This window comes from Pseudorca crassidens, chromosome 3 (genome assembly GCF_039906515.1).
Source record: "Pseudorca crassidens isolate mPseCra1 chromosome 3, mPseCra1.hap1, whole genome shotgun sequence".
Classification (NCBI taxonomy): Eukaryota; Metazoa; Chordata; class Mammalia; order Artiodactyla; family Delphinidae; genus Pseudorca; species Pseudorca crassidens.
The window spans coordinates 116,471,450-116,494,629 of record NC_090298.1 but is presented as its reverse complement, the minus strand read 5'-3'; the positions used below and the strand labels follow the sequence as shown (position 1 = coordinate 116,494,629).

The 23,180-nt window shown below is 45.8% G+C and overlaps 1 protein-coding gene across 2 annotated transcripts in view; it reads right to left on the bottom strand.

The window, feature by feature from the left end:
* UBE2D2 (ubiquitin conjugating enzyme E2 D2) overlaps positions 1-2,424 on the bottom strand; it is a 59,541-nt gene extending 57,117 nt beyond the window's left edge. The window contains exon 1 of one of the 2 annotated variants that reach the window (XM_067731927.1): positions 2,013-2,424. Coding sequence is in view for 1 of the 2 variants with exons in the window: in XM_067731928.1 (XP_067588029.1) it covers positions 2,013-2,036 (24 nt within the window). In the remaining variant the exon portion in view is untranslated. The remainder of the gene's footprint in view (positions 1-2,012) is intronic. The other variant, XM_067731928.1, reaches the window with a different exon arrangement.
* Positions 2,425-23,180: the final 20,756 nt, after the last annotated feature.

Below are 23,180 nucleotides of genomic sequence, written 5' to 3'. Positions count from 1 at the left end.
TTTTCTAATCCCTGGCAGTCTCAGAAGTTGAGCCATACTTTGAGGATGGCTCTAGGTTATAAACCAGGTGAAAAAAGGTTAATACTGAGTTTTAAAAGTTCAAATTATCATTGTGTACACTTGATTTTCCTTATTAAAATTTTAATAAGGGCATCTTTTAGAGAAAATCTAGAGAACATGTAGTATTCAAAAGAAATCATATTATTGGAGGCAAGGATATTAGAAGATTAAAATGCATGTTTTGAGTGCTAGTTCCTTTTCTGAAAAAACCTCCATAACATACATATCAGAGTAGAGATTAAAGGCTACATTTCTTGATTTGTAAGTGATCGCACATTATACTCACTCTTCTTCAGGTTTTAAAAATAAGGCCACAATCTTCCACAAGTATAATCTTGAATTGATAACTTCTCAATTAGTCTTTAAAATCTCATAACTCCTTAAAGCCTTAAAAATGCATATGTATTATTTACTTGGAAGACCTGTCCTCAGTGTGCTCCTGCTCCTTAAATGGTTAAGAGATCTTTGCTTAAAGTTCAAGCTTCTTTTAACAAATAACCGGCTTCATTTTAGTAGATTTACTCTGTCTAAAGTCTGCCCTTTTTCATCTGATAGAAATCAAAGTCAAAAGAAGTTGGTGAGGATCTAACCTAATTTACAGTAACCATTGGGATTAATTCCACATTAAAGGTCTTTGATCAAGAATGAAACGAAGACAAGCTGCTGAGCTGAGGTGTTTAAACTGACCAAACCTGCATTTTCACTGAGTTTAAGGCAAGGTGAAAATTGGTTCTCTTCCCCTTGCATCTCTATCCCATCCTTTAGGATGGATAATCCCAGGATCTACTTCTTACTGGCTAGAGGTTTAATACAGCCTCTCCAAGTAGCCAAGTGAAACACCAAACAAAAATCACCAGTGCCGCTTCCCCACTTCTGAGAAGAAGGAAAAAAAGATAGTGAGAGGTAATAGGAGGTTACAATATTACAGGGAAGGGAAAAAACCCTAAACTTTAAGCTAAACCCATACTCCAGAACAATATTAGAAAAACCTCTGTAGAGGCAACTACAAATAAATAACCCTTCATCCTAAAGGGCAAAGAAATCCTTCCTAATGGAAAAAGGTAGCAAAATACCTCCTACATTAAAAGGATCTCCCTGAACATATCACCTAATTTAAGCGTTAAAATCCGTTTTGCGAAGAGAATGTAAAAAGAAACTTTATGAAATTCTCTCCAGTGGTTTTCAATTTTCAGGTTTCTACCTCTACCCTTGACAATTTAACAGGTTTTCTATTAAATCCATTCCTGCAAACTGAAGTGTCAGTTTCTGACTACATTTGGCAACCTCAAGGAATAAAACGCTTCTCCCTCTACTTCCCTCCTGCCTCATAAAAGTCATGTTTATTTCCTCCTGAACTTCCTACTCTTAACAGTTTCTAGAAGAGTTAAGTGGACCGAAGCGTGCGGCCACTAAGAGGCAAGTGAACTCCAGAAATATTTGTGGATCGGACAAAAAGGCTTCCTCAGTCTGCCTGAGATACGGGCCCCAAGCTCAAGCGGTTCTGTGGAGGAAGCCTAGGCAAGTGGGGGTAGGGGTTTTATGGGCAGAGATGGGGCATAGAGCCCTTTCGACCTCCGTCGATGGGGCCGCCCAACGCCCCAGTCCCAGCACCCCCTCCCGGCACGGCCGGACAATGGCCCTCTGGCACAGCAGTCCCAGGCCGGGGAGAGGCCCTGGGACTCCATACCACGCGGGGCCTAGAGAGGAGGCCGGGAAGGAACGCTGAGCCGGCGAACATACCTCCGGCCTAAGCGCGGGCAGCGCGCCCGGGCCTCCGTGGGCGCCATCACTGGGAGTGGGGTGTGAAGGCAGCCCGGCCGGGGCATCGCCGGCAGCCGGGTCCAAAGAAGCTGCGAGCCCGGCGGAGGCGACGGCGGGAAATGCAGGCCGCAGCCTGCTCAGCCGACCCACCCGGCAGCCCGACCCGCCAAAGCCGACCTTTGGCAGCTTACCTTGTGGATTCTCTTCAGAGCCATCGTGGGAGGCAGGTGGAGGCGGCCCCCGGGGCGGGAACAGGGGCAGGGGAGGGACGGGGAAGGGACGAGGGGGCGCGAGGCCGCCTCGGTGATCGCGGGTCGGCCGGAGAAGATGGGGAGTTCCGGAGCGCGGGTCCGGCGGGACGGACTTGGGGCCGTGGCCCTCTCGGCTCCTGAGCCTGCCGCAGGGGTCACCGCATCACCCGGCGGCGGCCCCTTTATGCGCTGCCGCCCGAGCCGCCGCCGCCGCCGCCACCGCGGTAGCTGCCTCTTCCTTCTAGGCTCAGCGCCGCCTCCTCAGCCGCCGCGGATCCCTCCGCCAGGGAGCAAGAGCCCAGGCCTCGGGCTCGGCCGGCGCCTCTGGGTCGGACGGTCGGAGGGACTGCTTGCTGCAGGTGGACCGAGGGACGCGCGGGCGGGCGGCGCCGCCGGGGTGGGGCAGGCGGAGCGCGGGGTGGGCCCAGGCCGAGGGGCAGGTCGGGAGAGCGGGGATTGGCGGGCCGGGGAGGGAGGGCTGGGCCGCGCCGGCGGCGGAGGGATACGGGCCGCCCCTGTGAGTACCTTACGCGCTGTCGCCGTCGCTGCCACGGCCGCCGAGACGATGACGCCGAGAAGCGCAAGGAGGAGATCTCGCGAGACCTGTGGTGCGGGTCGCAGAAGCTCTTTCGCTCGCTACGACCGATGAGTCCCTTACTTGTTTGTGGTCCCTCATTCGCGTGACACCTGAGATCAATAAACGTTAAAAGCGAATGTTTTTCAGATCACCCGACCATCCCCAGAGCGTAGACGGACCCGGGAAGAGCGCTTAGGTCCATTGCAATGTTCCTGAAGGAGGAAGGGACTTGTCCAAGGTCACACAGCTCCACAGTGGCAAAGCTGGGACTTCCCTGAAGTCGAGAGTTTCGTCAGATCCCTCCCTGGAAGCCGCGTGGCAACAGCCTGGGCACCTGCGGGAATGTGGTTGTACAAGCACGCCGCAGGCAGCCCTGAGATGGTGTTTCCGACAAAGGCCCCAGCTGAGAGACAGTTTGAATGTCTCAGCCACTGATATGTCAGGAGAAGTGCTCTGCTTGGTAAATTGTTACAAATAGGCACTGTAGCTGTTACCTCAGGGAGAAAAACAAAAAAAACAAAAAACTTGCAAAACGTGTGCTCCAGTAATTAAAACCAACCTTGCGTTCAAATCACCATCAAATGCAAGGTTAGAAAACCTATTTTGGGGTTGTTTTTAGAAGATGAAGGCAAAAGGCTAGTTCACTGAGCAACTACTCTGTGTCGAACCCTGCACCAGGACTAGTGAAATATAAGGCTCACTGGTTTTATAAGGCCTGGGCTGGGAGGTGCTTTTTACCTGTCTGGAGACACTGGGAAAACGGAAGAATAGTAAAGAATATTTTCCTGAGAGGTGACGCCCACATTCTCAAGTCTCCACCAAGGTTTTCTGATTCTAAATCTGTTCTTTCCTCTGTCTGGAAGGGACCTTGAAGATCATTGATTAAGAGAGGAGAAACTGGAGTCCCTAAGGAAAAGAATCTTGCCAAAAGTCACATAACACATCAGCAGCAAAACTTGTACTGCTTCATCTACTGAGTAGAGGCTGGACCCATAGGGCAGGGCCACCATGGACCCAGTGAGTCAAAGGAGGGAAAAGCTGTGTCCAGTCGCCCAAGATGCATAGGTTTTAGGTTGAAGGTGAAGAGGAAGAGTCCAAAGTCCTAAATCTTTTCTTCCTGAGAACTGTGATGGGAGAGGTACAAAAATGCCCATTGGTCAGATTTTTAAAAATTTTTCTTCAGCAATAACGTTTTTATATTAAAAAGTAATGTATATTTGTTGCAAGAAATACAGATAAGTAAAAGGAAGGAAATAAAAGTCAACCATACTCCCATCATCCAATGATTAACCATTTTTGGCATTTGGCTTATGTCCTTTCAGTGTTTTTCCATTATATATATATACATATTTTTCTTTGAAAATGTAGGGTCATGCCATTATACTATTTGGTAATCTACCTTTTTAAAAAAAAATTTATGTACTTAAGATGTACAGCATGTTGATTTGATATACATAAACATAGTGTTATGATTACTACATCTCTGTCTCCTCATTTGTTGTGTGTGTGGTGAAAGCACCTGAAATTTTTGATAATTTACTTTTAAAATAAACAATATATGGTGAATTTTCCTGTGTCAAGACATATGTCTACTATATTTTAATGGCTACATATTCAATCATATAAATGTACCATATTTAATTAACTTGTCACATTTTGGGGGATATGTAAGTTGTTTCCAATTTTTACCATTAAAAATATTGCTATAAAAAAATATATATATATATATATTGCTATAGGGCTTCCCTGGTGGTGAAGAATCTGCCTGCCAATGCAGGGGACACGGTTTTGAGCCCTGGGCCGGGAAGATCACACATGCCGCAGAGCAACTAAGCCCGTGTGCCACAACTACTGAGCCTCTGCTCCAGATCCCATGAGCCACAACTACTGAACCCATGTGCCACAACTACGGAAGCCCGCGCGCCTAGAGCCTGTGCTCTGCAACAAAAGAAGCCACTGCAATGAGAAGCCTGCGCACCACAATGAAGAGTAGCCCCCGCTCGCCGCAACTAGAGAAAGCCCGGGCGCAGCAACGAAGATCCAATGCAGCCATAAATAAATAAATAAAATTAATAAATTAAAAAAATATATATTGCTATAGTGAAAAAAATATATTGCTATAGTGGATATTCTGTAGTTGATCTTTGTACAACTGTAAGAGGGCTTTTTGGTATAAATTCCTAAGAATGAAATTGCTATATCAAAGACTGATCAGATTTTTGCATCTATGTTCATGAGGGATAAGGGTTTATAATTTTCTTTTTTTGTAATATCTCTGTCAACTTTTCATATCAACGTTATTCTGGCCTCATAAAATAAATTGGAGGGCTTCCCTGGTGGCGCAGTGGTTGAGAGTCCGCCTGCCGGTGCAGGGGACACGGGTTCATGCCCCGGTCCGGGAAGATCCCACGTGCCGCGAAGCGGGTAGGCCCGTGAGCCATGGCCGCTGAGCCTGCGCGTCCGGAGCCTGTGCTCCGCAACGGGAGAGGCGACAACAGTGAGAGGCCCACGTACCGCAAAAAAAAAATAAAATAAAATAAACAAAATAAAAATAAATTGGAAAGTGTTCCTCCTCTATGTTCTGCGTGAGTATGTGTAGGATTGTTTTTTTTCTTCATTAAATATTTGATAGAATTCTCCAGTGAAGCCATCTGACCCTGGAGTTTTCTTTACAGAAAGAGTTTGATAATAAACTTAATTTCTTTCATATGTATGTGTCCATTATGATAAGTTGTGTTTTTCAAGGAATTTGTACATTTCATTTAGGTCATCCAATTTATTAGAATAAAGTTACTCATAATATCTTATTTTTCCTCTACTATATGTAGCATCTATAATGGGATCCCCAGGGACTTCCCTGGTGGTCCAGTGGTTAAGAATCTCCCTTCCAATGTAGGGGATGCAGGTTCCATCCCTGGTTGCAGAACTAAGATCCCACATGCCCTGGGGCCACAATGAGAGAGAAGACCGTGTGCCACAACAAAAGATCCCACATGCCATAATGAAGATCCCATGTGCTGCAACTAAGACCCGATGCAGCCAAATTAATTAATTAATTAAATTAAAAAAATATATATATATAAAATGGTGTTCCTTTTTTATGCCTGATGTTGGTTATTTGTGTTTTGTCTATTTTTTTCTTGCTAAATCTTGCTAGGAATTTATCAATATTTAAAAAATATATGCCTATTTTAGTCTTACATTTTTATTCTGTTTAAATGCTGTTTGAGACATTTAATCTTTTTTTTTTTTTTTTGGTGGCGCGGCATATGGGGATCTTAGTTCCCCTGCCAGGGATCGAACCCCTGCCCCCTGCAGTGGAAACCTGGAGTCTTAACCACTGGATCATCAAGGAAGTCCCAGGGATTTATCAATTTTATTAATCCTTCCAAAGAACCAACTTTTGACCTTACATTTTCTCTATCATTTGTCCATTTTCTATTTTATTGATTTATATTCATTATTTTTTTCTATTTATTTTGGATATAATTTGTTCTTTTCTAGCTTCTTAAAGTAAGAGCTTAGATCACCAATTTTACAGTTTTCCTTTTTTTCCCAATATAAGCATTTTGTAATAAAGCATTTTTATAAAGCACACTGTTATTGCTGTATCTTACAACTTAGTTATGTTTTGTTTTTCATTTTCCTTCAGTTTAAAATAGTTTCTAATTTCCTCTGTGATACATTCTTTGACCAAGGGTTATTTTCAAATACTTTGGAATTTATAGGTCATCAGGGAGATGCAAGTTAAAATCATAACAGGATACCATTTCATACCCACTGGAATGGCTAAAATCAAAAACATTGACAACCATAAGTGATGACAAGGAAGTACAGCAATTGTCACTCTCATTGCAGGTGAGAGTGTAAAATGATACAACCAGATTGGAGAACTGTTTGGTAATTTGTTATAAAATTAAATGTACATCTACCATATGACCCAGCAATTCTACTCTTAAGTATTTACTCAAGAAAAATGAAAAGATATGTCCACAAAAAGACTTGTACACAAATGTTCATAACAGCCTTATTTGTATATAGCCCAAAAGTGGAGACAGCCCAAATGTCCATCAACAGGAGACTGGGATAACAAATTATGACAAGTCATACAATGGAATTCTACAATAACAAAAAAAGGATGAACTACTGACACAGTTAACAACATGGATGAATCTCAAAACGATTATGTTAAGCAAAAGAAGAAAGATGCAAAAGAATATGAACTGTACAATTCCATTTATATGAAGTCCAGAAACAGACAAACTGATTTTTGGTGTTTGAAGTCAAAAAAGTGCTCTTGTTGAGGAGGTGATTTGCCAAGAAAGGGATCGAGGAAATTTTCTGGGGTAATGGAAATGTTCTATATATTGTTTTGGGTGGCGGTTACACACGTACATATATTTAATTGTCAAAACTCATAGAACTGAACATAAAAGAACATTAAAGGTCTGAGCATTTTATTATATGCAAATGTATATATAAAATAAAACAATATTAAAAAATTTAAGAGTATGCAGAATTTTTAGATCTTCTTATATAGTAGATTTCTCCTTGGGGTGATTTTTCCTCCACTTACCCTACATGGATCTTAGAGCCCACAATTTACCTTCCATTGTCCTACTGAAACTGTGAGCACACTGCACATTCTTGGTTGTCAACCCAATACTACAAGCTTTACAGTATTTAAAGGCTTTCCCTTAGCAAAGGTGTTTCCAGAGCTGACAGCTGTGATTAAATGATAAGGAGGGGCTTCCCTGGTGGCACAGTGGTTAAGAATCCACCTGCCAATGCAGGGGACATGGGTTCAAGCCCTGGTCCGGGAAGATCCCACATGCCACGGAGCAACTAAGCCCATGTGCCACAACTACTGAGCCTGCACTCTAGAGCCCATGAGCCACAACTGCTGAGCCCACGTGCCACAACTACTGAAGCCCACGCACCTAGAGCCTGTGTTCCGCAACAAGAGAAGTCACCCCAACGAGAAGCCCGCTCACCACAACAAAGAGTAGCCCCCGCTCACCACAACTAGAGAAAGCCCACATGCAGCAACGAAGACCCAACACAGCCAAAAATAAATACATAAATTTATAAAGAAATAAAATAAATGATAAGGAGTATACTCATTAATATAAATAGACAGATGATTGCTGTGGGTTGAGTAAAGAGTACAGTGCAAATAATTTGGGAATTCCCTATTTTTGGATCTCAGCAACCCTATAGGAGAGTTCATTGTGTCTTATTAGAATAACTGAATAAGAAGTATTAGGTAAACCAGGAATTGATTTTCTAGCTGCATCAGTATAACCCCTTTTTGTGATTTTTTTTTTTTGGCCGGGCCCCGCTTGTGGGATCTTAGTTCCCCAACCAGGGATTGAACCCAGGCCATGTCAATGAAAGCACTGAGTTCTAACCACTGGATGGCCAAGGAATTCCCTATGATATTTTCTAAGGTGTAGATTTAAAACACAAGAATGCCCCCAAACATCCCAGACTCTTTAAGATAGTACCACCATTAGAGGCTATCAGAGGTAAACTATTTCCTAGGAAAATTAGGTTTTGTGAGTTTGAAGTAGCTAATTTTTTCATGGTCAAAAATCAGAACAGTGGCTTACCAAAAGAGTTGTATTCAATTTTACATTATTTTTGAACAGTCTCTCTCTCTTGTTATATATGATTTGGAGTGTGTTCTGCCTACCAGCATTAATTATATTGTTGGGGTCTGGGGCTATATCCATGCCCTACTTCGTAAGAATTGCTAACTGAAGAAATGACACTAACTTTGCCACCTGCCTCCTATAACACTTTCTTATGTTTTTTGGCAGACTGGTTTTAGCCTAAAAGTCATCTTTCAGGAAGCTTTCCTGACCAGTCACCCAGACTAGTTTAGGTACTCTTAGAGTCCTGCCCAGAGGTTGATCACACTTTATTTTAATCGTTGGACAACAGTCTCATTCAATAGATTGTCAGTTTCTGGAGAGCAGAGATGTTGTCTCTTTTGTTACACTTTTAATCCCCAGTGCCTGGCATATCAAAGACAGATGTTGAATGAATTTAGGAGCAGCTCAAGAAAATCTTCAAAACTCACAAGTTGTTGGGTAAGATAGCAGATCCCTTAAAAACCCAACCAAACAAAAACACTCTGTAGTATTCCAAGACTTTATGCACAGAACACAGTCTAAACCCAGTGTAGAGGTTTCAAAATCTAGTAGGAAGGAAAAATACCGTCCCTGCTCTCTCCTTGGAGAAGATATCATTGTGCACATGTGGACTTCCTCCTGGTGAAATAGTTTGAAAGGAGGAGATGGTTGTGGGCCCTTGTGCTGCTTCCCTTACTGAGGTCAGGGGTGTTGAGAGGTAGTGTGATCCAGTGACACAGTGGTTTAGAACCAGGGCTTTGCAGTCAGTGGGTTTGAGCCTTACTCTGCTATTTGCTCCTAGTGTGAAGTTTATGCAAGTTTACTTGACCTCTTGAAACTTGGTTTTTCTCATCAGTAAAATGGGGATAATGGTAGGATCTTCATAGAATTATGAGATTAAATAACAAAAGGTATGTATAGGGACTTCCCTGGTGGCACAGTGGTTAAGAATCCGCTTGCCAATGCAGGGGACATGGGTTCGATCCTTGGTCCAGGAAGATCCCACAGGCCGCAGGGCAACTAAGCCCATGTGCCACAACTACTGAGCCTGTGCTCTAGACCCCGTGCTCCACAACTACTGAAGCCCACACGCCCAGAGCATGCGCTCCGCAACAAGAGAAGCCACCACAATGAGAAGCCTGCGCACAGCAACAAAGAGCAACCCCCGCTCGCCGCAGCTAGAGAAAGCCTGTGTGCAGCAACAAAGGACCAATGCAGTCAAAAATTCTTTTTAAAAGTATGTATAAAGTTCCTGGCCTGAAGGAAGTGCTTATAAATATTAGCTATGATGATAATGATCCTTTTTCTGAGAAAAGCAGTATTATAAAAGACTGGTCCTAGGCAGTCTTTTTCCTTGAAAGAAGTCTACAAACTCAGCCCCTGTGAAGCTGAGATTGGTTTCCAGAGCCCTCAACCACTGCTCTTTCTGTGAACCTTGTGGTGGGGATGAGAATACAGCAGCAAAGGGTGGATGGCTTCCTGCAGGCTCAACCCATACCATTGCCCTGGAAGGGGAGGGGAGGGTCTAAGGACTAAGAGACAGAAGAGGTGGCAGAGCCCCTAGACAGCTAAGTAAAGCCCCAATTTCTGAGGACTTGGTGGTTCTCGTAGTCTACAGCTTAAAAGGACCCAGCTGCTTCACTGCTGGGAATGAGATAAGGACTCCGTATTCAAATGCCAATGGCTTCAGCAGCAAAAAAGATGTATAGTTCAACCTTATTTGTTTTTCCAATAGTGTATAGAGACTACACAATATAGATGATGTACGTGCTATATGCAGAGAATAACATCTGTATTTGGTGGTTTCTGAGAGGGGATTATGAAGGACTTTTGCTTTCTAAGACAAACATTTCTGAAATGTTGAATGTTTCATACTGAGCGTGTATTATTCTTATGTAAAGAAAAAACAAGTTTTTAAAGTTTTAAAATCTGGACTTCCCTAGTGGTGCAGGGGTTAAGAATCTGCCTGCCAATGCAGGGAACATGGGTTCGAGCCCTGGTCCAGGAAAATCCCACGTGCTGCGGAGCAACTAAGCCTGTGCACCACAACTACTGAGCCTGCGCCCTAGGGCCCGTGCTCCGCAACAAGAGAAGCCACTGCAGTGAGAAGCCCGTGCACTGCAATGCAGAATAGCCCCAGCTTGCCACAACTAGAGAAAGCCCGTGTGCAGCAACGAAGACCCAACGCAGCCAAAGAACATTTAAAAAAATACTTATTCGCTTGCACCGGGTCTTAGTTGTGGCATATGGGATCTAGTTCCCTCACCAGGGATTGAACCCTGGCTCCCTGCATTGGGAGCACAGAGTCTTAACCACTACACCACCAGGGATGTCACCTCAAGGACATTTTTGCTGCCTTCCCTCCCTCTCAGTGGGTAAAGAAAATGAAGTTAAGAATAGTCCAAAGGCTTCAGGCAAATTGTGTCCAGTCCACATCACGGTATTGCTGATTTCCCTGTAATTTACATTAGAGAAATTGAACTTCTGGTTGAAGTCGCTTGTGTTTCAAGCAGAAAGCAGACGAACTTTAATGCTACGTACGGTCTCACGACCTTTTAACGTTAACACTGCTCTCAGGAAAGAATTGGGATTTGGCGGCGAAGCTCTGCGTGAACATTATCACTTTTTAAATATCTATTTTTACCGATGCCCTAGAAGCATTCTTTGGAAACGTTCTTGTTCCAGTAAAAGTTAGCCAATGGGAAACAGGCATGCGGGATCTGAGAGGAGGGACTGGTTTTGAGCATCCTCAGCCGCGAGTAGAAAGCGGCACCTACAGCCAGGCCCCTCCCTACAGCCTGTGACCGTCCTGTCCCCAGTGCTGCCTTGGGGGCAGTTGCAGCCCTCCCGCCAGGTGGGGCCGGGGACCAACCGGAACGGTGACCTTCCTCTGCATCCAGCCCCACGTACAATCCAGGATCCACACAGATTTAGAGGGATGATTGAGCCCAAAGGAGGCAGAATGATCAAAGATATGAACACAAAATAGGGCGAGGAAAGGGGGACGTCCTAACAGAGGCTGGGGGCCCACCTGCCAAGCTTTGTCTTTCAGAATAATATTGTGACTATTGTAGAGTAACCCAGATCCATCATTAGGACATGGAAGAGGGGGTACCACAGTAGATTTACCTTTTTAGCTTTTAATATTTTTGTCTGATTTAAAAAGTCATGTTTTTTGTCAAACAATACAGAAACCTATAGAGCTGAAAATTAAAGCCCCCTTCCCTAATTCTACCTTCCCAGAAATAACTAAATAACTACCATAACTAATGCTGCGTGTCTGTCCAAACTTTTTTTTTTTTTTTTTTTTCCGGTACGCGGGCCTCTCACTGTTGTGGCCTCTCCCGTTGCGGAGCACAGGCTCCGGATGCGCAGGCTCAGCGGCCATGACTCACGGGCCCAGCCGCTCCGCGGCATGTGGGATCTTCCCGGACCGGGGCACGAACCCGTGTCCCCTGCCTCGGCAGGCGGACTCTCAACCACTGCGCCACCAGGGCAGCCCTGTCCAAACTTTTTAATGTAAATATTGTATATATAAATATACATATGGTATGATGTGGTGGTCAAGAATACAGGCTGGCTTTGACAATCGAGCCTTATCCTGGACATCAGTTTTCTCAAATATATAATATTTTCTCAAATATTATTTCTCAAATAATAGCTGCTTTTAAATTTTTTTACAGAGGTGGACTCATACTACATATGAGGCTCTATAAATGTAATTTCAGATTTATTTTTGAAATACTTATAGATTCACAGGAAGTAGCAAAGATAGTACAGAAAGTTCCAGTGTGCCCTTCAATCAGTTTCCCCCAATAGTTACAAATTACTTATTTATAGTACAATATCAAAACCAGGAAACTCATGTTGGTACAATGTGCGTATATAGTTTAATGTCATTTTATCACATGTGCAGATTTCTGTAACTACCACTGGAATCGAGATGCAGAACTATTCCAACACTGCAGAAATCTCCTTCATAGTACCTGTTTACAGCCACATCCACCAACCACCAACTGCAGCATCTCTAACTCCTGGCAATTACTAACTTACTTTTCATTTCTGTAATTTTGTCATTTTGAGAATAATATATAAATGGACTAATACAGTACACATGAATCATTTGAGACTGGCTTTTTTCACTCAGCAAAATACCCTTGAGATCCATTTACATGTATCAACATTTGTTCTTTTTTATTGCTGTGTAGTATTCCATTCTGCAATGTACCTTAAAACTTCCTTTTTTAAAAAAATATTTATTTATTTATTTATGGCTGTGTTGGGTCTTGGTTGCTACACATGGGCTGTTCTCTAGTTGCAGTGAGCGGGGACTTCTCCTGTTGAGGAGCACGGGTTCTAGGCGCAAGGGCTTCAGTAGTTGTGGCTCGCGGGCTGTAGAGCGCAGGCTCAGTAGTTGTGATGCATGGGCTAAGTTGCTCTGCAGCCTGTGGGATTTTCCCGGACCAGGGCTTGAACCCGTGTCCCCTGCATTGGCAGGCGGATTCTTAACCACTGTGCTACCAGGGAAGTCCTACATCTAGGGATTTATCATACAAATGTGTTTAAAAAATTAAACTTGGGCTTCCCTGGTGGCGCAGTGGTTAAGAATCCGCCTGCCAGTCCTAGGGGACATGGGTTCGAGCCCTGGTCCGGGAAGATCCCACATGCCGCAGAGCAACTAAACCCGTGCATCACAACTACTGAGCCTGCACTCTAGAGCCCATGAGCCACAAACACTGAGCCCGTGTGCCACGACTACTGTAGCCCGCGCACCTAGAGCCCGTGCTCCGCAACAAGAGAAGCCACCGCAATGAGAAGCCTGCGCACCGCAACGAAGAGTGGCCCCCGCTCGCCACAACTAGAGAGAACCCATACACAGCAACGAAGACTCAACGCAGCCAAAAATAAATAAATAAATAAATAAATAAATAAATAATTTTTAAAAAGAAAAGAAAATCTTTGTTTAAACAAAAAAAATCTCTAGATGTATTATTGCTGGATGAAAGGATATGCAAATTTAAATTTTCAGTAGATATTGCCAGATTATTTGCTAAGGAGGTCATAAGATTTACACCCCGTATCAATAGTATACGAGACCACCTGTTTCCCCACACCCAAAGACATCCCTCATCACAAATGAGGTTAGGCACACCTTTTCATATGCTTTTTGGCCACTTGTGTTTCTTGCTCAGAGACCTGCATGCCTATATCTTTCAAGCTTTGTGTCTTCATTTATAAAAATGGGGATGTGGACTGCTGGGAATCCCAAGCATGAGAATTACAAAGTTAAGAATGAGGAACTTCCCTGGCGGTGCAGTGGTTAAGACTCCGTGCTTCCACTGCAGGGGGCACGGGTTCAATTTCTGGTCAGGGAACTAAGATCCCACATGCTGCAAGGTGTGGCGGAAAAACAAAGAAAAAGAATGAATGGTTCCTCCTGCACTATTGGTGGGAATGTAAATTGGTACAACCACTGTGGAAACCAGTGTAGAGGTTCCTTAAAAAGCTAAAAATAGAGTTACCATATGACCCAATAATCCCACTCCTGGGCATATATCCGGAAAAGAAAAAAATTCTAATTTGAAAAGATACACGCACCCCAATGTTCATAGCAGCACTATTTACAATTGCCAAGACACAGAAGCAACCTAAATGCCCATCAATAGATGAATGGATAAAGGAGATGTGCTATATATGCAATGGAGTATTACTCAGCCATAAAAAAGAATGAAATAATGCCATTTACAGCGACATGGATGGACCAGAGATTATCATACTAAGTGAAGTAAGTCAGACAGAGAAAAACAAATATCATAGACTATCACGTGTGGAATAAAAAAATGATACAAGTGAACTTATTTACAAAACGGATTACAAAACAGAAATAGACTCACAGACATAGAAAACAAACTTATGGTTACCAAAGGGAAAAGGGGGGGAGGGATAAACTAGGAATTTGGGATTAACAGATTCACACTACTATGTGTAAAATAGATAAACAACAAGTACCTAATGTACAGCACAGGGAACTATATCTTGTAATAACCTATAATGGAAAAGAATCTGGAAAACAGTGTGTGTGTATATATATATATATATATATATATATATATATATATATAATATACGTAACTGAATCACTATGCTGTATACCTGAAACATTGTCAATTAAAGAAAAAAGAATGAAGGGCGATGCTTGTGCAGTTCCTACCTCCTTACCCCCTCCCCGCAGATGAGCATCCCACACAAGATGGCACCCTTTTTTAATAAAGCCCCTGGCCCTGAAGAGAGCACACTAGGGACTTCTGCTGAGTGGCTTTTGAGCCCTATCTGTAACTCACTGGAAGCTCCCAGATGATGATAGCCAGTGTTAAACAGCATCCACATCCATCTGTAACCCTAGGTGACACAAATTTATGGGAGTTACCAGACACTACAAATTAAACACAAGAATCCTTGAGAGGCACTGGGGGAGGTTCTAACGTGGGTCCGCTCAGCCCCTCCTTGAAGGTGGGTGTCCAAGAGGCAGAGTTGTCCACTAGATGGAGGTTCTGTCCACTGCCATTTACTTTGCTGAATAATATTGGGCCAGTGGCTTCCCCAACTCTGAAAACAGTTTCTTCATTTGGGGATGATAATAGCACTGAAATGGGATTTTTGTAGGATGTGGTGAGCTAATGTGCCAGGCACCAGGCACCTAACCAGGTAGTTATTATTCTTCTTACAGATCTCCGACAGGAGGCTTCTAACCTTTCTCTAAGTAGCCCACTTAACATTGCTGTCAGTAGGTAAATAAAATTCCTCTTGTAGTCTAATCTCATCCCTCCTACTGCTGGTTCAGCTCATTCACTTGAGTTCTGTAGCAAGAAAAGGTTATTTTTAGAGACCCTCTGTAACTTACTCTTTTTCCCATCGTTCTAGGCACAGTCTGTCAAATTCGGTGGGGGAGAGAAGGAGGCATGGGGTGGGGGAGTGCTCATGGTGGCACCTTCCACTCTTTCTTTGCCCGCGCCTGTATCTGGAGACCTACATGCTATGTGCTGGTGTGGGGAGAGGGGAGAACATTCTCACCTGGCCCAGCTTCTGTGTGTAGCTTTTGCCTAGGTCCACCTGGATCTTTTCTTTGTTTCTTTTTGGCTGTGTCGGGTCTTAGCTGCGGCATGAGGGATCTTCGTTATGGCATGTGGATCTTTCATTGCGGAGCAAGGGCTCTTTGTTGTGGCGTGTGGGCTTCTCTCTAGTTGTGGTGCGGGCTCTCTAGTTGTGGCTCTCTCGCAAGCTCCGTAGTTGCAGCACAGACTTAGTAGCCCCTCTGGCATGTGGGATCGAACCAGCGTCCCCTGCATTGGAAAGTGGATTCTTAACCACTGGTCCACCAGGGAAGTCCCCAACTTGGATCTTTAAACTTCTCCTGCCAAGGCCCCAGGGGGACTATTGACCCCTTCCAGAGAAGGAAGGGGTGGGTGATTGGGCCAAGTTTGGGATTGGGCCCCTGCTTATTGTTTAATAATCATCATAAAAGCCTTCCTGGCTAGGGAGCCTTGGAGCCTCCTGAGGGGCTTTCACATTTAGGATCCTCAGGCCTCCTTTGATCCCTCACCCTCCAGTGGTGGCCCAGTAATACGTAACAATGGCCTCTTGTTACTAAGCACAGTAGCACACAAAGGACCATATCTTTAGCACTTGGTAATAATAATAGCTAGCATTTATAGAATGCTTAATAGATACCAAACCCCTCACAACTCTCCTGGGAAGAAAATACTGTTACAGTCAAGGAAAAGAAGAAGGAAGGTCCTTAACTGCTCAAAGTTATGGCAACAAAAGGGCCAGCTTGGCACCTAAAGTCCTGCTGGGACTCTGAAACCAGTATGCTCTACCTCCAGGCAGTATGCTCTACCTCCAGGCAGGCAGGCTGCACTTCCAAACCTGTCCGTCCTCTTCCTCCTGCTGGTGCTTCAGCTTCCCCTGACTTCCCCTTACCAGGAGTTTTTCCATGTCCCTTTCTCACCTCCAGGCCATCACTGGTATTTTCAATACCCTCCATCATCAATCATTGTCCCTCCAATTATTTAAGAATCTCCTGGGGTCACAAAAGGATTAGCTCCCCAATCCCTCCCAGTCCAGCCACCCCTCCATCCTTTCTGGGGTGCGTGCACGCACACACACCCATATCCAGCAAAACAGTCTACAACCATTACAAATTGTGCAGCAGCAGGTTTTAGTGACAGAAGCAAATATTTAGAATGTATTTTATTTACCTTTTCATATTTTTGAGGAAAATAATAAAACATTATATCAAATATTTCTTCTTGTTGCTTATCTGTGGTTTCTAATTTATTTGCAAGTGATCTTGTATTAATTCTGTAACGAAGGCAGAAAAGTCCCTATTTGGAAACACTTGGGTACAGATGGGAATTGATGGCCTTTGGCTTTATATTTAGCCTCTGGATAGATTCCTGTCTCCCCGTGGCCCAATAAACTCCAGAGTAAGAAGCCCCAGCAGATCTAACCACTTGGGTCAAAAGAAAAGCAGTAGAAAGAAAGAAGACCCAAGAACTTTTGTGGTCTCTTTTCTGATACCCCTTGGTAATAACAGTTGTGTCTTTGATGATCTGGAGAGTCAGGGACATGATCCTGGCAGTGCCAAGGGGGGCTGGGAGTCCCCTCTCTTTCTTTGATATGGATATTGATGCCTTTTAAAAAAATAGATGCCTTTTAATTCTTACGCAGATAGACTTCCAAGACAAGTTTCCCAGAAGCCTCCTTCCACAAAATGCATCCCTTGGCGTTCCCTGGTACCCCAAGGGCCTGAGGTACCTCCTCCCGAGGTTCCAGCCCCTCCCCCAGTCTTTCTCCCATTATCCTCCTGCCATTTCCCCTGCCCTCCCCCTTCACTGTCCTTTGTTCAGGAGATGGACTCAGTTGATCTGTGAGCTGAGGAGGGTGCTCTGTGAACAACAGCTACAGAGATTTAACAGGGATAGCTCGCATTTGTTAGGGAGACCGCAGAAGGCTTAGAGGATGAGCTGGATGCTAGACCTTTGCATCTTCAATAGCCTCTTGGGTGAATAGCATCAGGTAAATATTTTTTGATCACTTCATACATGCCACGTATGGCACTAAGCACTTTTACAGCATCATCTGATGCCAGTCTAGGTCTCTAACCACTGCACAACATTGCCTGCCCCTAGTTCACTTAATCCTCTCACAGCTCTTGTCACATCTTGTCCTCATGATTTACTCATCTCCCGCACTAGCCCGTGAGTCCCAAGAGAACAAGAATGACATTGTTCTATCTGTCCCATCTATCCAGCATTGCCCAGCGCAAGGTCTGGCACACAAATTGGTAAGTTCTGGGGAAGGACTGATATGGTGGGATGGGGTTTTACATTTTGTGCTCACCTCTGTGGGTTGCCCAGTTGAGTGGAGGCTTTGGATTGGATGACCTGGTTGGGGGACTGAAGCACATTGGGCATAGGCATGGGCATATCAGGTTATTTATCTGCTGGGGTCTAGATTCCCCATGAAGGCTACCAGCTCAGACCCTCCATCAGCTTGCATTGCCCCAGATCTGGCTGGCCTCCTCACATGTGCTTGCCTCTAGTTTTCAGGGTACCAGATGCCAGTGGGCAGGTGATTCAGTGGTACCCATTCCCACAGCTGGAAAAGCTGCTCAAAGGAGTGTGCAGTACCTGCCTCCAAGAATCTATAAATCAGTTCTGTTCAAAGACCTGAACTGGCTCCTGGGGGGTGAGGTAGCCTCCTCAGGGCCTGGGCACCAGGTGGGGTAAGGGATGAGGGACGCTCTTTATCTTTTCTCCTCCTCATCTTCTTCTCTTCTAATTTCCCAGCTCAGTCACCTCCCCAGCCATTTTTGTCCCTAAAACTAAGCACAGAGTGTTCTAACATATTTATAATCATGACATATTGTTCCTTAGTTTTTCCGTTTTGTTTCTAATAACATCAGTTCTAGGCATGTTAAAACTTTGGGATCATTGTAGGGTATGTGACAGGAAGGCTTTTGAGATGGGTCCTAAATGGTGAGGAGAGTCAGAAGGTAGGGAAAATGGGAAAAGGGCGTATAGGCCAAGGCACAGAGGAGTCTATGATAAAACCAAAGGATATGAGGAAGGAAGAGATGGGAAGTGACAGGAAGTGACACTGAAAGGGCATTGCAGGTCAAGCTAAAGGTTTGCACTGTATCCTGAGTGCAGTCAGAAGCCATTGAAGAATGTGGAGCAGTGAGTATATTCCAGCAACACAAAGAGAAGTGTTAAATAGTGAATATTTATTGACCACTAGCTTTGTAATGAAAAAGATTATTTCATTTAGTCCTACCAACAATCTTATGAGCTAGTATTATTTCCATCTAATTTTAAGGGAAGCTAGAGATGGGAAGACTGTTTCCTCAAGTCACAGCTAGGAGCTGATCCTGTAATCTATTCCTTTAATTGTCATGCTAGCAGGTCTGAGAAAGGGCTGGGGTCAGGGAAGGGTCCTGGAGATGGTTAGGAGACAGAATGGGCCACCAGACTCCATGACCACCTGGATGTGGGTGTGAGGCTGAAAGCCTTCTCAAGAATGATGTCCAGTTCTCTGATTTGTGCACCTGGGAGAAGCGTGCAGAAGCACAGACTCTCTGGGACAAAGCGCGGAGACGGGAGCCAGCGCCAGCCAGCTAGTGGCTCCAGCTGCAATGGGTTGATCGCACCCGCGCGGCAGGCCCAAATCTGCCAGACAAGCAGCGCTATAGCACGAGCAGGCGGCCCGGAGTGCCTTCCCGGTCCTTTCCTGGTGCCAGCCAAACGGCAGGAGGGGCCGAGGGGGATGCCCGGAGCAGTGCCATGTAGCGGAGGCCGGACCCTTGGCAACCGAGCCCCATGAGGTGACCACCCAGAAGCAAGCCGGGAATGGCAGCTGCTGGGGTGTGTCACCAGCGGGACAGAGGAAGAGTATGGACCTAGCTGCGGGCTAGGCCTCTCTGGTGGTCTCCGTCCTACTGTGGACACAGGATACACCAGTTTGTGGGGTCCCCCGACTCTGGGGTCCCTGAGGTGCAGTGCCTTCCCTACTCCCAGCCTGTGTCCTCAGGCAACAGGCATGGACACTATGGTCCGACCTCTCAGACCCCTCAGATTCCACATTGAATCCCTTTGTTACCCAGTTCGGGTCTGTTTGCTTGAAATGCAGCCAAGCCAATCTACCGATACTGGATTGTGGTGACAGAAATTACAGTGTTTACTGCGGGGCGCCAAGCAAGGAGAACTGGGCAGCTAGTAATCAAAAGGCTCAAACTCCCAATGGCTTTCAGGCAAGGGTTTTAAAAGGCGACATGGGGGTCGCAGGGAGTATGATCAGCTCCTGGACATTTTTTGGACTGGTTGGTGGTGAGATAACAGGGTGATGCTTCAGGAATCTCAGTCATCAACCTTCTGGTTCCAGCCAGCCTGGGGTCTACATGCTTGTGGTCAGCATGTAGTCACCATCCTCCACCTGGTGGAGGGTCTGAGTTTCTGCAGAACAACTCACATTATTATCTATATCCCTTCAGGAGGAGCCGTGACCCTATTATTCTAATCATTAACTGCTTGAGTCTGCTCTTTGGAACTCAGGGAAGGCCAAACCAAAAGGAGGGGGGGCACAGAGGGGCTTGTACCTGGGAAGGCCTCGCAGGGTCCTGCTCAGTTTCAGTCCCCCCTTTTCTCTGATAGTCCTCAATCCTGAGGGGAACAGCGATGGGACAAGAAAGGGAATAAGGTTTTGGACAGAGAGGTTAATCAGAAACTCAGCATGGGAACTGGGTTTTAGGGGTTCCTCACACTCCTCCGACTTCCCTTACCAGGTTTTGGCTCCTCACCACCCATTCCCTTGCCCTCTGGCTGCCTCCTTTCCCTTATCTCACAGCCAGCACGTTACCAGGTCCTGGGAATGCTCCTGTCCCCCCTCCTCTCCCAAATTCAGCCACTTCTCTGGGCCTACTGCCTCTTTCTTAATTCAGGCCAATATTCACTCCAGGCTGGAAGGCCACATCTGCCAGCAGTCCTGTCCTCTTCAACCCACTTCCTACATTGCAGCTAGAGGGGGGATCTTTGCAAAGATTCTGGTTGTTCCCTGGATGAAAGCTCTTCAGGGGCTTTCTGATTCCTTTGGTGTAAAGACCAAACTCCTCCGTCTGACCCACGAGCCTTTCACAGCCTGGCCTCTGCGACCTCCAGCCCATCTTTCACAATGCCTCCCTCACATGTTGAGCCACAGTCCCACCTGCAACAAAATCACTGGTGGAGCTTGTTAAATGTGCAGATTCTGGGTCCCTACCCCAGGTCCCCCAAATCAGAATCCCTGGGACCGGCACCGATGCTTAACAAGCCTCCCATGATTGAAACCTACTTCTTGCAGCTCCTCAGAAAGGGCTCTCTTTCCTCCTGGGCTGTACACAGGTTCCTCTTGCCTAGTGGCTATACCTCCTCCACTTCCTTCAGACTGAGTTTAAACATTACCTCCTTCCTACCCTGGGCTTACTCCTAAAACAGCACTTATTAAGTGGAGATTTGCCTGTCTGCTTCTTTGTCTTTCCCCCCAACCAGAATGGAAGCTCCTATGGCAAGGTACCTGGCACAGAGAGGGGACTCAATAAATACTTGTTGAATCCAGAATGAATGAATATCTGGGCATACTCCAAGCTCAAGGACCTGCCATGGTGGCGGGGGAGAGAGAAGAACAACCAAGAATAAGCCACCATGAGGATGGAGGAGCGGACATGACTGGGGGGTGGGGGGTGGTGAGTCTTTCCAGTTCCCCTCAAGCTACCACCCACAGGGGTCTGGTTTAGGGGCACACCCACCTCCCAGGGATGCTAAGGAGAACCTGTTCCAATAGATCAGCTTTCTTCTCTGTCGCCTCAAGGACCCATTCCTGCTCCTCTGCTGGAGGTTTTGAATGCCCCCCACAAACACCATGCCATCCAGGGCAGCTGGGGTGGCATCTTGGTACTCCAGCAGCACTTTGTCTCCCTTTGTTTACTGACCTACCAGAAAAATCTCAAGCCCAGTCCAGACAAGTGACTCAGTACAGCCTCAAGGAATGAAAGCTGGAAAACAAGACTCAGACAGCAGGGCCAGTCCCTGCCCAGCCCAAAGAGAAGGTGCTAAGGGAAACCAGTCAGCAGATGCCCTCTAGAGCCAACACAGACCACCACTGTGTCCTGGGTCTTCTCTGCGTACACAGTCAAGGTATTCTGCCCTCTGCCCTCTGCCCTCAAGGATGTCTCCATCTAGTTGGAAGTTGTGGGAAGGACTTGAATTGGGTCTTAATTACAACAGCAACTGTAATAGCAGCTGTGATTCTTATTGAATGCTTACCACATGCCAAACATTGTTCTAAGCACTTGACAAGCGGCCTCTCTCACAACTCAAATAATCCCTTTGCAGATTAGGAAATTGAGGCTCAGGGAGGTTAAACCCATCCGTACAGTTGAAGGGATGGGTATAAAGCAGAGTGGTTGAGAGGAGGGCTCTGGGTGAGTTGGAAGGTGATGCACACTCAGTTTGGGCCACATTTCTTCAGTTGGAAGCAAAGGCATGTGCTGGGGAGTGTCACAAGGTGATGGGAAAGCCCTGGTTGCCAGGCTAAGGTGCTTGTAATTGCTCCTCTAGGCTCCATGTCAATTGCTCCTTTCCTCTGTGTTTTTAATCTTAGGTGGTCAAATGCTATGATATGACCTAAGGAACTGGAGCTGGGAGTCCTGGTCCTGCTACAGTCTGGCTGTGGGACCTTAAGTAGGCTCCTGCCCTCTCTGGGCCTCAGTGTCCTCACCCTGAAAGGAGCCTTATTCAGGAACTTCCAACCCAGCCCATGGGTTTCTATTCATAGCTTCATCACTCCAGAGCCCAATTAAGCTTAGATGCAGGAGCAGCTTTTAATTAACTTTAGCCTTTTCCTACAATAGACCCTTCCCGCACCTCACAGTTGCCCCTAGGACACAGGACAGGCACAGAGGAGGAAGGCAAAAGAGAGAGCAGAGATACTTCTCTCTGTACATCCCTGAGCAGGTGAATTGTCTGGCTCCCTCCTGGAGTCCAGGTTGGTCCACCTAGTTAGATCTCCAGGCCCAGAGAGACAGCATCTCTTCTTCCTCTTCCTCTTTACTGTCTGTATTCATTCATTCACCCATTCATCCATTTCTTCCTCAAAGGGCAGGGCCTCCTCTGTGCCAAGCATTGTACTAGGCCCTGGAATACAGCTATGAACCAGATGCACAGGACAGGCAGATGGTGGGGTTGCCTCTGTCCTAGTCCAACTGGCCACCAGGTGTCACCAGTGCCAGCCACACAGCCTCTCTCGGGTCTGAGAAGGAATGTGGAGCTGGGATGGGGAAGTGTGAACGGGTGAACCAACCCAGCTCTGCTCAGCCAGCCTGAATCAGAAGCAAGTTCCTCTAGTGGAAAAAATAATCCATCTCCTTACCCCTCCCCCACCAGAAAGACACCCTCATGACTTCCTCAACAGCCCAGCTCACTTGCGATCTTGGGAACTCATACCCCTCTTCAGTCTGGAATTCTCCCTACAGCCCATCCCTCACAGAGAGCCCACCAGTTTCTTGTAAACCCCTTTGGTGACTGCAGCTCACTACCTCACAGGTGAGAGAGGCAGAGACCTGGGACCTTTACTGCAGTGCTTGCCCCTGGACAAATGTTTTCTCAAGCAACAGAATACAAAGAAACTATAAGGGACTAAAAATAACTGCATGCATGCCCAGCTGTGGCAAATTATGAACAAGATACAAAAAGACCAAAACCCAACTGCCATTTCTGAGGAAGGGGGAGCAAAAGCAGGGTACTGCACGTGATCCCTGCACACGGTACCACCCAGGGGGTAGGCAGACCACCTACGCCGCCC